We start from the raw sequence: 16,009 nt of genomic DNA on the forward strand, positions 1-16,009 counted from the left end.
GTATCATCCTAGAGCAGACCCACTGTTATTTTTGAGGGAGGAGCATTTCTTATACCTGTCCTCCCACGCCTTCCTCAGGCCTGTGTACTTCTCATCAGAAAGCACCACTCTGCTCACCACACAAAAACACTTATCAACCTCAACATCTGAGAACCCGAAATGTTACAAGGCTAAGAGGCAAAATTAGTGCCAATACCAGTCACTTTCTTTTTTGCAACACTCTTGATCTTTGACCCCACAGAGATGTTTTACCTATAACTTTGCAATTTTATGTCTACATTACCCTAAATTTCCTAAACGCCAAGTGTTCTTTACCTCTTGCACACATTCCTTGTTTCTTCAACAAGTGTCTGATGCAGTGCTCCCACGTGAAGGAGAGCCTGCCACTGTGCATATCACTCTGCCTTCAAAGCTCTGCAGGGGCTCCCGATCACCCTCCGAGCCAAACTGCACCATACCTTCAAAGGTGCAACTTCCCACCCGCTCTATAGATCGGATCTTCTACTACCCCCAACTCATGCTCTGTTTTTGCAAGCTTATTCTCCTGTAGAGTTTCAAGAGCCAGACTCCAGGGTTTTGCTAAGGTTGTTTTCAGTGGAAAAGACACAGGCTTTGGAATCAGACAACCCTAGGCTCCTCTCCCGCTTCTGCCACTGACTTAACTATGTGGCAAGTCCTTCACCACCTCCACCTCAGTGTCCTCATCTAGGAGTAAGGATAAATAAGGCCTATCTTACAGAGTTTTTGTAAGGAGAAGAAGATGGTATATGTAAAATTTCTGGTATATATTAGGCATTCAATAAACAGAAGCTATTGTAATTAATAGTTGTGAAACAGTACTCCTTTTCTTTCCCCAGGCTTCAAAAGACAAGAGCCAGCTCAGGTCTGGAACGTGTCATTAATATATGCTGCTTGGACAAGAAAGTATAGAAAGATCCCTTTGAAAACCAGGAACAACAGACAGAGTAAATATTTATATTATTACAATCATAATGGAGAGACTGAATTTATCTTGCTCATGCTGTGTAGTTTCTATCTAAAATTCGGCTAATGCTGTAAAACTACTTTAAGTTTTTTAAAAAGAACTCAGTATTCAATCATTTTTTTTGTTTCAACAGTCCCTACACTTGACATTCTATTTGTCTGAAATGCACCCCTCTAGTGTCTATTCGGCAAACTCCTACTCTTCCTTCCAGGCTCAGCTCAGAGACTGCCACCTCTAAGAAGTCTCTCCTGATACCACCAGATGGACTTGCTCCTATGATTCTCAAACTATCTTTCCACTGTAGCACACAATGCATTGGACTGTAATTATCTATTCATGTGTCTGCAGCCTTATTAGACAGTAAAGTTCTACAAGGACACATGATAAGTGCTCAAAAGCAATTTATTCCAATGTTTCTTTAACTGAAGTCCATTTGTCCACTCATTCAAGAAGTATTTATAGGCTTATTAAGTTCTTATACATAAGAAACAGCCATAAGACACGTATGCAAAATACTATCAGCACAATGCATTTTTTTTTTTTTGGTGAGGAAGATAAGCCCTGAGCTAATATTTGTTGCCAATCTTCTTCCTTTTGCTGAGGAAGATTGGCACTGGGCTAACATCTGTGCCCATCTTCCTCTACTTTATATGTGGGATGCCTGCCACAGCATGGCTTGATAGGTGGTGCGCAGGTCCATGCCCGGGATCCAAACCTGTGAACCACAGGCCACCGAAGCAAAGCACGCAAACTTAACCACTATGACACCGGGCCAGCCCCACAATGCGTTTTTAATTTTCAGATAGGAAACTGTGCCTACCATAGCTAATGAAGCACCTGGAGCAGGAGACTCCTACAAAATAGTCAAAATAATGCCAAATAGTGCCAAACATGTGAGTCAAGTCAAAGAGCTGGAGTTTCCCTGACAAAAGACATGCTATTTCTCTGTTGGACAATTGTAGAGCATCAAAGCATCTATGAAAAGACAAGTCTTTGCTATTTACTGAATGGACTCACAAATTATAATAATATTGGCTGATAAGTGTTAAGTACCTTTTGGTTTAAAAAGTACTTTTACCTCTATTATTCTTATTTGGTGCTGAGAAAATCCCATCCAAGGACACTACAACAGTTCTAACCAAAAGATTCTAGGATATAATAGTGATCAGGGCACTAACGTAATCTGATGGATGTTTCAGAATTCGTTCGTTCACTCATTCATGACAACTCTTTATTGAAGACCTAGAATACACAAAGAATACCTATTGCTAAGATGGAAGAAATATTCTTTCTGCAGGCCAGCTAAAACAAAATGGAGTTAACACTCTTTAAAAGAATGGAAATCAGACCCCCTCAAAAACTGTCTAATTCAAAGATGAGGTAAAAGTACAAAAATTCTACCAACAAGGAACAACTCCCTAAAGTCTGGCTGACTACAGCACTGCCTCAGTCCTGCTGATGCCCATTATGACAATTCCCTCTTTCCCAACAGAGCTTTTCCCATCACTAAAAAAATGATCAGTTCCTGTACATCCAAAATAGCAAAATCTGAACTGAAGCTATCCCAGATTCACCAAAGCAGGCAAAAGAGAGCCCCTAGGACTCTTCCCAGTAAAACACTGGCTGAAATGAACAACAGATGCCAACATCTAGGGAAAGACCGGCCACTGCTCTGCTGGATCCCAAAACCTACCACAGGGGTCTCCCTGACCCACCCACTGTTAAACAGGAAACATAAACTTAAATCAGAGTTTATTCTTTCTTTCCTATTCTCCCTACTAACATACTTATTTCTAGATTTATAAACCTTATCAATGTAAAGGACTACAAAAAAATGTTAACTTTCATACAGTCTCACACAATTTTATAAATAAGCAGTCAGAAAATTAATATGTAATAACTCATTTAAAAGGTAGAAAAGCCAATTTTTCAAAATTAAACTCAAATTAACACATTTTATTCACCTATACATAATGGATATTATGCTTCCAATAGATTCTATGTAAATCAATTTCTAATGTGCAATCTGGGTCTAAGAAGACAGTCTCCCTTCTATTGTCTTGCAGAATCAAATAAAATCTTACAAGTAAACTAAAACAAGGGGCAATTAAAAACATGCAAACTCTCCCTAGCTAAAGGGAGACATCTAGAGGCAGAAGCTTAACATTGGGGCATTTTTACCACATCCTTGGGGATCTTGAAGCTATAAAGGAGCCTTTTAAAATTCCTCCAACTTAGCAATTATTGTCTAACCATGCAGTTGGTGAATTCAATTCACTGAATAAAACACTGTTTATTTTAACCTATTACTTGCCATCTAAAATGACAATATTCCCCAAATCCCAGGAGGTCCAACTAAATTTCATTCATACGCTTACTTTAAATCTCCTCGTTCAATCTGTTGGTTCTCATGGCAAGTGGCACAGAAAAAATGATGGGCATGGCTTAAATTGATAATAGACACAGACAGAGATAATATTAACCTGCTTTACAGCAGAGCCCCAAGACAATCACATATACAGAATGCTCTAAGACCTTCAAAAGATTAAGACAGAAGAAACTACACTTATTTTAACAAAAAACTGTCTCATAAAATGTTTAGTGACTTGACTGATCTGATCAGAAACATCTCTAGCTTATCCTTCTGTAGCTGTCACTAACACAAATGCCCTCAGGGCTAAATAAAACAGGCTCAACAGCTGGCTGAGAGAAAGGCATCAGGGTAGAAGTGGAGATAGAGGTAAGAAGAAGGCATCCCCAGACTAAAGGCATTCCATTTTATTTCTCTTAACCCTAAACTGGACAAACCAGCAACCTCTCAATGCAGACCCTACCCCCATTTGCTACTCTTTGTCTACAGATTTTCCAAACTTTCTCCTCTAATGCCTGATACTGAAGTAATGTAAATTGAATAAAGAAAAAGTAATACCAAATGTGTATATTTATAGACAATGTCTGGAGGAATATACTCCAAGGTGCTAATATTAGCTATCTGGAGATGATGGGATTATAAATGTTTTTATTTTCTTATTTTTGTTATCATATTGATTTTCTAATGAGAAGAGAAAAAAGTAACTTTTAATTAAAAAAGAGCAGTATCACTCCACATCAACAAAATGAGGAAGGAAAACCACATGGTCATCTCAAGAGATGCAGAGAAGGCATTTGAGAAGATCCAACATCCATTTATGATAAAAACTCTCAACAAAATGGGTATAGAAGGAAAGTACCTCAACATAATAAAGGCTATTTATGACAAACCCACAGCCAACATTATACTCAACGGGGAAGACTGAAAGCCATTCCTCTGAGAACAGGAATGAGACAAGGCTGCCAACTCTCACCACTGTTATTCAACATAGTACTGGAGGTTTTGGCCAGAGCAATTAGGCAAGAAAAAGGAATAAAGGAATCCAAATAGGCAACAAAAAAGTGAAACTCATTATTTGCAGATGACATGATTTTATATATAGAAAACCCTAAAGAATCCATTGGAAAACTATTAGAAATAATCAATAACTACAGCAAAGTCACAGGGTACAAAATCAATCTACAAAAATAAGTTGCATTTCCATATGCTAATAACGAACTAACAGAAAGAGAGCTCAAAAAAATAATACCATTTACAATTGCATCAAAAAGAATAAAATATCTAGGAATAAATCTTACCAAGGAGGTGAAAGACCTATACAATGAAAACTACAAGACATTATTGAAAGAAACCGATGATGACATAAAGAAATGAAAAGACATCCCACGCACATGGATTGGAAGAATAAACATAGTTAAAATGTCTATATTACCTAAAGCAATCTACAGATTCAATGCAATCCCAATCAGAATCCCAATGACATTCTTCACAGAAATAGAAAAAAGAATACTAAAATTCATATGGGGCAACACAAGACCCTGAATAGCTAAAGCAATCCTAAGAAAAAAGAACAAAGCTGAAGGCATCACAATCCCTGACTTCAAAACATACTACAAAGCAATAGTAATCAAAACAGTGTGGTACTGGTACAAAAACAGACACACAGATCAACGAAACAGAATTGAAAGCCCAGAAATAAAACCACACATATACAGACAGCTAACTTTCGACAAAGGAGCTAAGAACATACAATGGAAATGGGCCAGCCCCGTGGCTTAGCGGTTAAGTGCGCGCACTCCGCTGCTGGCGGCCCGGGTTCGGATCCCGGGCGCGCACCGACGCACCGCTTCTCCGGCCATGCTGAGGCCGCATCCCACATACAGCAACTAGAAGGATGTGCAGCTATGACAGACAGCTATCTACTGGGGCTTTGGGGGGAAAATAAATAAATAAAATCTTTAAAAAAAAAAAAAAAGAACATACAATGGAAAAAGGAAAGTCTCTTCAATAAATGGAGTTGGGAAAACTGGACAGCCACATGCAAAAGAATGAAAGTGGACCATCTGCTATCGCCATTCACAAAAATTAACTCAAAATGGATCAAAGACCTGAAGGTGAGACCTGAAACTATAACACTCATAGACAAAAATATAAGCAACACACTATTTGACATCGGTCATAAAGGAATCTTTTCAGATGCCATGCCTACTCAGACTAGGGAAACTAAAGAAAAAATAAGCAAGTGGGACTTTATCAGATTAAAGAGCTTCTACAAGACAAATGAAACCAGGATCAAAATGAATAGACAACCCACCAGCCGGGAGAAAATATGTGCAAAACATATATCTGACAAGGGGTTAATCTCCATAATATATAAAGAACTCACACAACTGAACAACAAAAAAACAAACAACCCCATCAAAAAATGGGCAGAGGAAATGAACAAACACTTCTCCAAAGAAGATATACAGATGGCCAATAGGCACATGAAAAGATGTTCCACATCACTAATTATCAAGGAAATGCAAATCAAAACAACACTAAGATACCATCTCATGCCCATTAGAATGGCTATAATCACTAAGACAAAAAATAACAAATGTTGGAGAGGATGTGAAGAAACAGGAACCCTCATACACAGCTGGTGGGAATGCAAATTGGTGCAGCCTCTACGGAAAACGGTATGGAGGTTCCTCAAAAAATTAAAAATAGAAATACCCTACGATCCAGCTATCCCACTACTGGGAATCTATCCAACGAACCTGAAATCAACAATCCAAAGAGGCTTATGCACCCCTATGTTCATTGCAGCATTATTCACTATAGCCAAGAAGTGGAAGCAACCCAAGTGTCCCTCAACTGATGATTGGATCAAGAAGATGTGGTATATATATACAATGGAATACTACTCAGCCATAAAAAAGACAAAATTGTCCCATTTGCAACAACGTGGATGGACCTGGAGGGTATCATGTTATGTGAAATAAGCCAGAAAGAGAAAGACAAACACCATATGATCTCACTTATATGTGGAATATAAACCAACATATAGACAGAGAAAACTGTATTGTGGTTACCAGGGGCAATGGGGGTAGGGGGTGGGCACAAGGGGTGAAGGGAGACATGTATATGGTGAGGGACAAACAAAAATGTACAACCAAAATTTCGCAATGTTATAAACTATTAAGACATCAATGGAAAAAAAAAAAAAAAGAGCAGTATCAAAAGCCATGGCATACCCCACAGAGTCCTTAATACTCTGAGACTGAGACTAACAGACAGCAGCACTAACAGCCAGACCTGAAAGTCACACTAATCAAGGAGAAATACTTAGTGGCTATGTATCATCACTGTGCTGCACGCAAATCTCATTTATTTTTAAATAAGAAAAGAACATTACTAGCAAAGAAATGCTATATTTGATAAAATGAGGCAATTGAATTAAGATTTCAAAGCTCAAGCAAATTAAACTATCTCCTAACTCTCCCCCAAATTTCATAAGGCCTTACCATAGAGATCAGGTCCATGAGGAGTAAAGACATTATACAAAACAATGTTGAGTGGTGCAATCACCAGCTTTCCATAGTAGTAGCTGTCAATGACCACCACAGGCACCTAAAACAGAGCAGAAAATATATAGCAATTGTAGACTTTGGTCCTGGAAACATTCTCCCAGTGCTAACAGGATAAACCAGAATGAAAATAGAATGAATTCCTAATGTAATCTTTCCCACAATCAGAAGCTGCTTTCATTACAACTTTAGAACAAAACAAGAAAATAAGAAAACTCACCAGAAAGAGTATTAGGGACACCAGCGACCAATGAAAGAAACTCTTCCACCTGTGTTTCAGGACCAGCAAATCAAAGGCAATAGGTAAACTATTGAACAAAGAAATAGAAAGCAGGGAGTTCAATACTCAGAATATAGTCTCAGACAGGTCAGATCCACACATACCATGCTGAACTGAGAGAAAAATGTCCTAGCAGTTAGGGTGAGGGAAGAAAGCTGGTACGTGAGAGGATGTCTTCTCCAAATTATACTGATCTCTTCACAGGACCCATAAGAGTGCTGTGCACGCCACCATACACGAGTAAAATAAATACGGAGCTTACGGAATGAGCTCCATTTTATACATATTTATGTGTAACCGACATCTGAAATATATTAATTACAAGTAAATGTGCCCTATTGTCCTACACCCACCCTGCCAAATAAATAAATACTGATGTCTCCCTTCTACGATTTATTAAGATTTTTTTCTTTTTTTTTGAGGAATATCAGCCCTGAGCTAACATCCATGCCAATCCTCCTCTTTTTGCTGAGGAAGACCGGCCCTGAGCTAACATCTATTGCCAATCCTCCTCCTTTTTTTTTTTTTTTCCCTTTTTCTCCAAGGCCCCAGTAGATAGTTGTATGTCATAGCTGCACATCCTTCTAGTTGCTGTATGTGAAACGCTGCCTCAGGATGGCCGGACAAGCGGTGCATTGGTGCGCTCGAGGGATCTGAACCTGGGCCGCCAGTAGCGGAGCGCGTGCACTTAACCGCTAAACCACAGGGCCAGCCCCTAAGATTTTAGTAATATTACAAACTTTGACTTCAGTTCTGATATATCCCCTTCCAATACCATTTGTTCTTCTTCCTTTCACTTAAATTCCCCAAGCAAGTGGCATAGGTATGTTGCCTTCACTATTTCTTTCTTAAGGCCTTGCACCAAGCTAATAAGACTGGTCCAAGTTCAACAGGAACCACCAGACCCAGTATCTCTTCACAAGCTTCATTTTCTTTTGTCTTTCTGCTGCTGCACTTGACACAAAGCATCTGTTCCTTCCTCTGTAGACTCCCTGGCTCCTGTTCTTTTCTGGCGTCTTCCTAGTGCTCCTTTCTAAGCTTCTTTTTTTCCCCCTACCCCATTGTAGTGCCCTACCTATGGTCATATCTCCCAAAAGCCAACTTCTATTCTTCTTTCTCTACATTGATTTTCTCAGTAGGTGCTTCCACTCTTGTTGCATAAACAATCACCTACATATCTAGGATATTAGTCAGAGCCTTTACCTATGCTCCAATCACAAAGAATTCTCTCCCCACACCAATCTATACAGAATCTACCCAAATACCAAATACAGGCTCTGCTCTCATCTCCTCTATAAAATGTCTGCAGAACCAATTTTTTCCATCTCTGAATTTATATGGCATTATCATCTCTATAATTTATTTAGCAATGTCATGTGCTGTCACAGGAAATCTCTTCTAGATCTGAACTTCCACATTCTATCTAAATTTTGCATTAACATTTTGTGTTTTCATTTTTTGTCTCTCCAACTAGATACATTTCCACAGCACCTGTACTTCTCCTTTGATAAGTCATCATACTTTTAATTACTTGTTCAATGTCTGTCTTTCCTACTAAAATGTAAGCTCCAAAAGAGCAGGAACCCTAACTGTCTTATTTACACAATATCAGCAGTGCCTAGCACAAAGTATTCAATAAATGATGGTAGACTGCTAACTGACTGACTGTGATCCTGAAATCACTTATCTCAGCGAAAGGGAGACCAATCAAAACATGCCACCCAGAGGTATTTGGAGAACTCACAAAGTTCAATGCAGATGGAGTAAAGAATAAAAGGAACAGAGGAACTGACAAAAGGAGGCTGGAGAGGTAAAAGGAGGAAAAAGCAGGGCTTTGTGAGTCACATTAGTGTCTGAACACCATAAATCAGGGGTTGGCAAATATTTTATTTAAAGGACCCGACAGTATATATTTTAGGCTTTGCAGGCCACATATGATCTCTGTTGCATATTTTTCTGTGTTTTTTAACAACCCTTTAAAAATGTAAAAGCTTCTTAGTTCTTGGGCTGTACAAAAACAGGGCAGCTGGATTTGGCCCACAGGCCACAGACGGCCACTTCTATGACACAGAGCAATGAGGAAACTATTATAAAGTTTAAAACAAAACAGGGAGTGATACAATCATATTTGCATTTTAGGAAGATAACTCTAGTTTGAGCGTGGAAAATAGATTCACAAGGATCAAGACTAGAGATGGGAAGATCATTTAAGAGGCTGTGTGGTAATCCAGGAGCAGAAAGAGATGAAGAAAAGTACTCAAATTCAAAAGATACTCAGGAGGTACAATAAAATAGGACATGGGAAAGAGAAAAGAGTCAAAGATAATTTCTAGGTTCCTGGCTCAGCACTGAGTAGATGGTGGTACCATTTACTGGGATAGAAACATAAGTAAAGGAACAAATATGAAGGGAAGATAATGAGTTCGGTTAGGCAGATGTTTAGTTATATAAATGGAGATATCTAATAGGCAGCTAGGAATATATGAGTGAAGCTCAAGAGATGTTTGGACTAGATATAAAGATATGGGAATCATCAAGATGGTTGAAAGATAGTGGAAAGTACAGAAGAGGGCCTCATGCAAAATCTTAAAAAATATAATAGCTTGAGGATGATATGCAGAATAGAACAGAAGAAAAGATTGGAGGTGGGGAAATCAACCTTTAAAAGGCAATTACGAAAATTTAAAACGCCTATTCTGACTTAGTAACTCTGCTTCTAAAAATTTACCCCATAGATAAATTTCCACAAGCATGCAGACATAAGTATAAAAACGTCCACTGAAGCATTGTATACAATAGCAAAAAACCGAAAACCAAATGTCTACCAATAAGGCAATGGCTAAATAAATATGGGCAGCCAGATAATGGAATGCTATGCAACTGATACAAAGAATGATATAAATCTATGTACAACATAAGATACACATGTGTACAGGATAATTCTATTTGTTTTAAGAATTTAGGTATGTATGTATGTATGTGTGTGTGTGTGCATTTATATACAAAGGCTAATTTCCGGAAACATATATACAAAACTATTAGCAGTGACTATCTTTGCAGATTGGGCTGGGAAGAAGAGAATTAAGAATCCTTTTTACCTCATATAATCTGGTACTGTTTTTTCTTTTTTCTTTTTGAGGAAGATTGGCCCTGAGCTAACATCTGTTGACAATCTTCCTCTTCTTTTCTTTTTTCTCCCCAAAGCCCCCAGTACACAGTTGTATATCCTAGTTGTAGGTCTTTTTAGTTATTCTATGTGGGACGCCGCCTCAACATGGCTTGATGAGTGGTGAGTAGGTCCACACCCAGGATCTGAACTGGCAAACCCCAGGCCACCGAAGCGGAATGCATGAACTTAACCACCGTGCCACCAGGCTGGCCCCAGTGGTAATTTTTTTATAATAAAGATACACTAACACTATAATAACCTTAACATCAAAGTAAAATATTTTTCTAAATTACTAGTGGTACAGGCAAGAAGTGAAGGCAGCACATAACCGGAGCAGAAGTGGTGGGAAGAAAGAGTACAACAGGAAGGAGAGAGACTATGGAACCTGGAAAAAAGATGCTGGGGGCAAATAGGACTGAAAGGAAACTCAGATCTCAAGCCTGGTGACTGGGAAAATGCACAGCACAGGGTGGTGCAGTGTAGGAAAAACATCAGCTGTAGAGTCAGAAAGGCCTGGATCCAAAAGTAAACATAATCTTAAAGGCAAATTACTCAACCTCTTGGAGTCTACTTTCACATTTATAAAGCACTAATAACTGTATTTCTCTTGCAGAATTGCTATAAGGTTTAGGGATAAAGTTCATAAGGGGTTCAGCAGTGCCTAACATACAGCAGATGCTTAACAGTCACTATTCTTATTAGAATTAATCATAACAATAAGCACTAAAGAGAAGTGTTCTTCTATTCCTTAGAATTTTTGTAGGTCCAATTAAGTCATATAACTTTAGGACCTATCCAGAGAATAAGGAGAGATAACCTAACATTAAGATTTACTATGTGCCCAGTGATACAAGGAAGACAAACTGTTAGTTTCTTACCCAAGAGCTGCACTGAATGGCCAACCTAAGATGGCCCCAGCTGCTACTCCAAGCACAGCAACAGAAGTCTTATCCATATACCAGCCAGTCATGGCTATCAATGTAGTGTACATACAGAAGCTACTTGGAAGGAATGCTGCAAGAGTAAAGACATTAAAAAAAAAAGGGGGAAAGAGACAAGAACTTGAGATTTATTAGCTATCAATGATTAAAAATTTATCTACATTGCAAAATATCAATAACCAGGAACATATTTTGAGAAATGATATATGAGAAAAGAGCAGTAAAGTGATACTCCTTTCAAAACACAACGAAGTTCAATGATTTTATTACTCCTTTTTTAGGTACCAACACATCACTTAATTATACAACACCAATCATGCCATTCGTCTCCTGACTTGTACCCAAAATCCAAAACTTACAGAATTCCAGGTTCCCCAGGAAAATTTCATGTTATATTTCCAAGCAGGGAATATGCTTCAAGAAACTCAGAGCCATTGCTGACAATCTATTTCTGAAGAAGTTCATCTTCTGACAGTCTTCTGAGACTGCCCTGGTACTAACCTTTACCCCACAGGAATTCCAGGAAGCCTTGCCAAGGGCCAAGTGCCGGATGGCAGCACTGCTTTACAGCCTGCAATCACTGACGTAGATAGTTTGGCCTTTAGATGTCCCCTAATTATTTGCATCTATCCTTACTTTGTTGTTGTATATAGCAGACCACTGAGCACTTTCAGGGTCTCTGCAACAGTAACATTTGATCAGAAGTGTTTCTAACAACTATACACAAAAATGCAGATCTGCCTCTCCAGGCTGTGTAAGGCCAGCTTCATCTAACTCTAGGGAAGAAAAATCAGTAGCAACTCCAGTAAGAACCACAACCAACAGGCAGTATGATTTAAGAAACTCAGTGAAGGGTTCACAGGCTCTGTATCAAAGGATGCTTTTAACTTATCTGGGCTTTAGCATCCTCAACTGAGACAACAAAACTAAAGATACTCCCAGGTATCTCCCTCACATAAGAATCAATTTTAGGAATAGCAAAGTAACTAAAAAAAACATGAGGTACAACCTTCACAGATACATGCTAAATAATATCAATGTCATCCAAAGCTGTCGATTCCAGCTGCCAAAGCAGAGGACAAAGTGAACAGAAGAATCAGAGGTCTCTGCCAGCTCAGAGAGTAGAGCACAGTCTCATTTAGGACAGGGTCTCCAAGTTATTCAGGTGTGGAGCCCTAAGGTCTCTGCAGAACAAATGGATTTTGATACAGTCAACGAAGGAAAAGTAAATATATACTTTTGTGCTGGGTACTATTTTTTGTGTATATTTAGTGTGTATATTAGATTCTGGTACACAAAACCAGAAATTAAAATTGAGATAATTATATCTAGTAACTTCTTATTTCTGGAGATTTAGGAACAGGCTACCTTTTGGCAGCTGGCTACCTTGGCTCAGCTCATAGAACACAAATGTTCAATGGTAGCACAGTTTGAAAGCCACAAGATTAAGGTTTTTATTCTAAATTTCTGAAAGCTTACTGTAAATAAGCCCAACAGAAGATGTATACCTTTATAGAATACATTGCAAATAATGGACAGAAAGCAGAACCACTATGGAAAACAGTATGGAGATTCCTCAAAAAATCAAGGATAGAACTACCATATGATCCAGCCATCCCACTGCTGGGTATTTATCCAAAGAACTTGAAAACACCAATTTGTAAAGGTACATGCACCCATGTGTTCATTGCAGCATTATTCACAATAGCCAAGACTTGGAAGCAACCTAAGTGCCCATCAAGGGACGAATGGATAAAGAAGATGTGGTATATATACACAATGGAATACTACTCAGCCATAAGAAACGATGAAATCCAGCCATTTGTGACAACATGGATGGACATTGAGGGTATAATGCAAAGTGAAATAAGTCAGAGGGAGAAGGTCAAATACCGTATGATTTCCTTCATTAAGTAGTAGATAATAACAACAATAAACAAACACATAGGGACAGAGATTGGATTGGTGGTTACCAGAGGGGAAGGGGGGAGGGAGGAGGGTGAAAGGGATAATTTGGTACATGTGTGTGGTGATGGGTTGTAATTAGTATTTTGGTGGTGAACATGATGGAATCTATGCAGAAATAGAAGTACAATGATGTACACCTGAAATTTATACAATGTTATAAACCAATGTTACTGCAATAAACAAAAAATTAAAAAAAAAAAAAAAAAGAAAATATATTCTAATTGACAAAGAGATGAGGTTTGGTGGTGAGAAAAAAAAATCAATTAAAATAGAAGTCTAAATGTTTGCAAACTGCTTTTAAATTAAAAAAAAAAAAAAAAGAACAGGGTTTTGTTTTTTTTTTTCTGGCAGGAGAAAATAATACCAAGTTTAATAACATGTATACATGGGAGAAAGCAGGGACACTGCGTTTCTCAACACAATAGCAGAAATTCTCGTCTTAAATACCATCTTCATCTAAAGACAAAGGAGGATGTTGGGGGTCAGGGGTGTCAGTCACAGGAGATTACCACTAAAGCACTGTAAACAAGGGTAAGGTTATTATGCAGATTTAAGGCCTCACCTTCCACATTGATAAGTTTCTAGAAATGAGGTCATCCCCCCTCTTCCCAAGACAGGGAGGGAGATAGCTTTACAAATGGAGATTTCCCTTATAAATGTAAATGTTTGTCTGGCAACTCCTCGCAGGGCCATCCAGAGAATGTGGCCAGAGAGACAGAATTTCTGATAAGATGGGCTTGTTGGTGCCTTTCCTATTGTAACATCTATTTTACATTATATTACAGCCATCAGATGGAAGATCTAAGAACAGGGTTTTTAGGCACAAAGAACTTCCTCGAGCAAAATAACAAAATTATTTTCCTTCCTCTAACAGCAAAGAAAGGCAGTGGGTGCTTGTGTTTTTCAGCCTTGCAGTGATAAAAAATACAATAATGTAATAGAAAGCAACCTGATGAAAACAACAGCTCTACCACTTATAAATTCTTTGACTTTTAGTAAGTCATTTCACCTTTCTAAGTTTCAGTGTCCTCACCTGCAAAAATGAGAAAACATTTATCTTACTTACACCATAGAACTGTTATAAGGTCAATCAAGATCATGTAGATAACAGTGCTCTGCTAACTACTGACACGTTATATAAATATAACCTACATCTAGACAAGTTCTCTCTTTCAGTGCAACTGTGAAATATCAGTGAACCTGTTATGCCCTCACCTGCCCTTTTACTTACCTGATGATGAGCAAAACATGCCAGTGCTGAGAACCAAGAAGGCTAGCATCATTCGACTCACATGCAGTCCAAACTTCTTGCACACAGCCCTAGGAGAAAGGCAAAGCCTATCAGCGTAGCAAATCTTAGGGATGGACATTTCAAATCAAAGGACAAAAACATGCCTGAGAAAACTGAAGATCTAAAGTCAAATACAGAACTTCCTCAACACGTTTGTTAGCAATTTTGTGTGCATAAGAAACCTAAACAGTCTTATTCTTCACACATGAGAGAAGCTCTCTATCAAAGAGGAAATGTATACTTTCAGTGCTAAGATTATGTCTACTATCAACAGGAAAACACGTAGTGTAAATATAATAGGCCTCAGATTCAGACAGGCATGGGTTCAAATTCTGGCTCTGCCACTTACTAGCAGTGGGACCCTGGTCTGGTTAGAAAATCTCTCTGTCAGATTCCACATCTGCAAAAAACCTACTTTGTACGGTTTCTGTTAGGACAACGCATGGAAAAGGGCTTAGAAGAGTGGCTGGCACAGAGTTGCTCAATAAATGGTAGTTATCAGAAAAAAAGACTAGGAGATACAGCAAGATGTTAATAAGTAGTTATAAGTCAGTGTTTCTCAAACTGAAGCAATTATACACTTCCTGTTACTCCTTTCTTGTAGGCTTTTTTTAGCCCTATAAGTTCAACATTAATAGAGACTATTATTGCTTCATTTAGTCAATATTTGTTCAGACATACCCACATGTTAACTATTTTCTTGCTCAGGATCCTTACTGCATCTCAGAGCTTCTTTCTGAAATAATTTTGTTCTTCTTAAGTATATCCATTAGAAGTTCCTTTAGTAAGGATCTGTTAATGGTAAATTCCCTGGTTTTTGTTTGATTTCTTTTTCTTTCTTTTATTTTTTGTCTGAAAAGTCTTTACTTAGCTCTTGGTCTAAGTAAAGACGGTTTGGCTGAGTAGACAATTTTAGGATGACAGTCATTTTCTTTCAGCACTTTGAAGATACTATTTTTTTGTCTTCTGGCTTTTGAGGAGGTTTCTTATCGGTCTAATTGCCTAACATTCTTTTGTAGGTATTCTATTAGTGCTCTGTCAACTTCTGAGATCTTCTTTGTCCTTGGTGTTCTACACAGTTTCACTAATTCCTTTTTATTTATCCAGCTCAGGATACATTAGGCTTCCTGAACCTGTGGATTAGCATTTTTTTTTCATCAATTCTGGAAAATTCTTAGCTATTACTTCCCTGAATACTGCCTCTCCTCATTCTCTCCATCATCTCCTAGAATCTGATTAGATATACCTGTATTTTTCAACTCTAGCATACACATTTCTTAACCTCTTTTATATTTCTTTTTTCTGTCACTCTACTGCATTCTTAGTGATTTCTTCAGACCAATCTTCTAGTTTACTAGTTTACCTGTTAGCGTGTCTAATCAGCTGTTTAAACTAGCCATTAAATTTCAAATATCAATTATTATATATTCAT

At 38.2% G+C, this 16,009-nt stretch overlaps 1 protein-coding gene across 5 annotated transcripts in view; it reads right to left on the bottom strand.

Annotated features, from left to right (window-relative positions):
• The window catches only part of ALG9 (ALG9 alpha-1,2-mannosyltransferase), an 89,836-nt gene that overhangs the window by 61,595 nt on the left and 12,232 nt on the right, over positions 1–16,009 (bottom strand). For all 5 annotated transcript variants that reach the window (XM_087433687.1, XM_087433688.1, XM_087433685.1 and 2 more), the window contains exons 5-8: positions 14,518–14,606; positions 11,256–11,391; positions 7,149–7,236; positions 6,866–6,971 (exon numbers count right to left, since the gene is read on the bottom strand). In XM_087433687.1, the coding sequence (XP_087289813.1) occupies positions 6,866–6,971; positions 7,149–7,236; positions 11,256–11,391; positions 14,518–14,606 (419 nt within the window). The remainder of the gene's footprint in view (positions 1–6,865; positions 6,972–7,148; positions 7,237–11,255; positions 11,392–14,517; positions 14,607–16,009) is intronic.

Source organism: Ceratotherium simum, chromosome 7 (genome assembly GCF_057802395.1).
Source record: "Ceratotherium simum simum isolate JZ-2026a chromosome 7, ASM5780239v1, whole genome shotgun sequence".
NCBI lineage: Eukaryota > Metazoa > Chordata > Mammalia > Perissodactyla > Rhinocerotidae > Ceratotherium > Ceratotherium simum.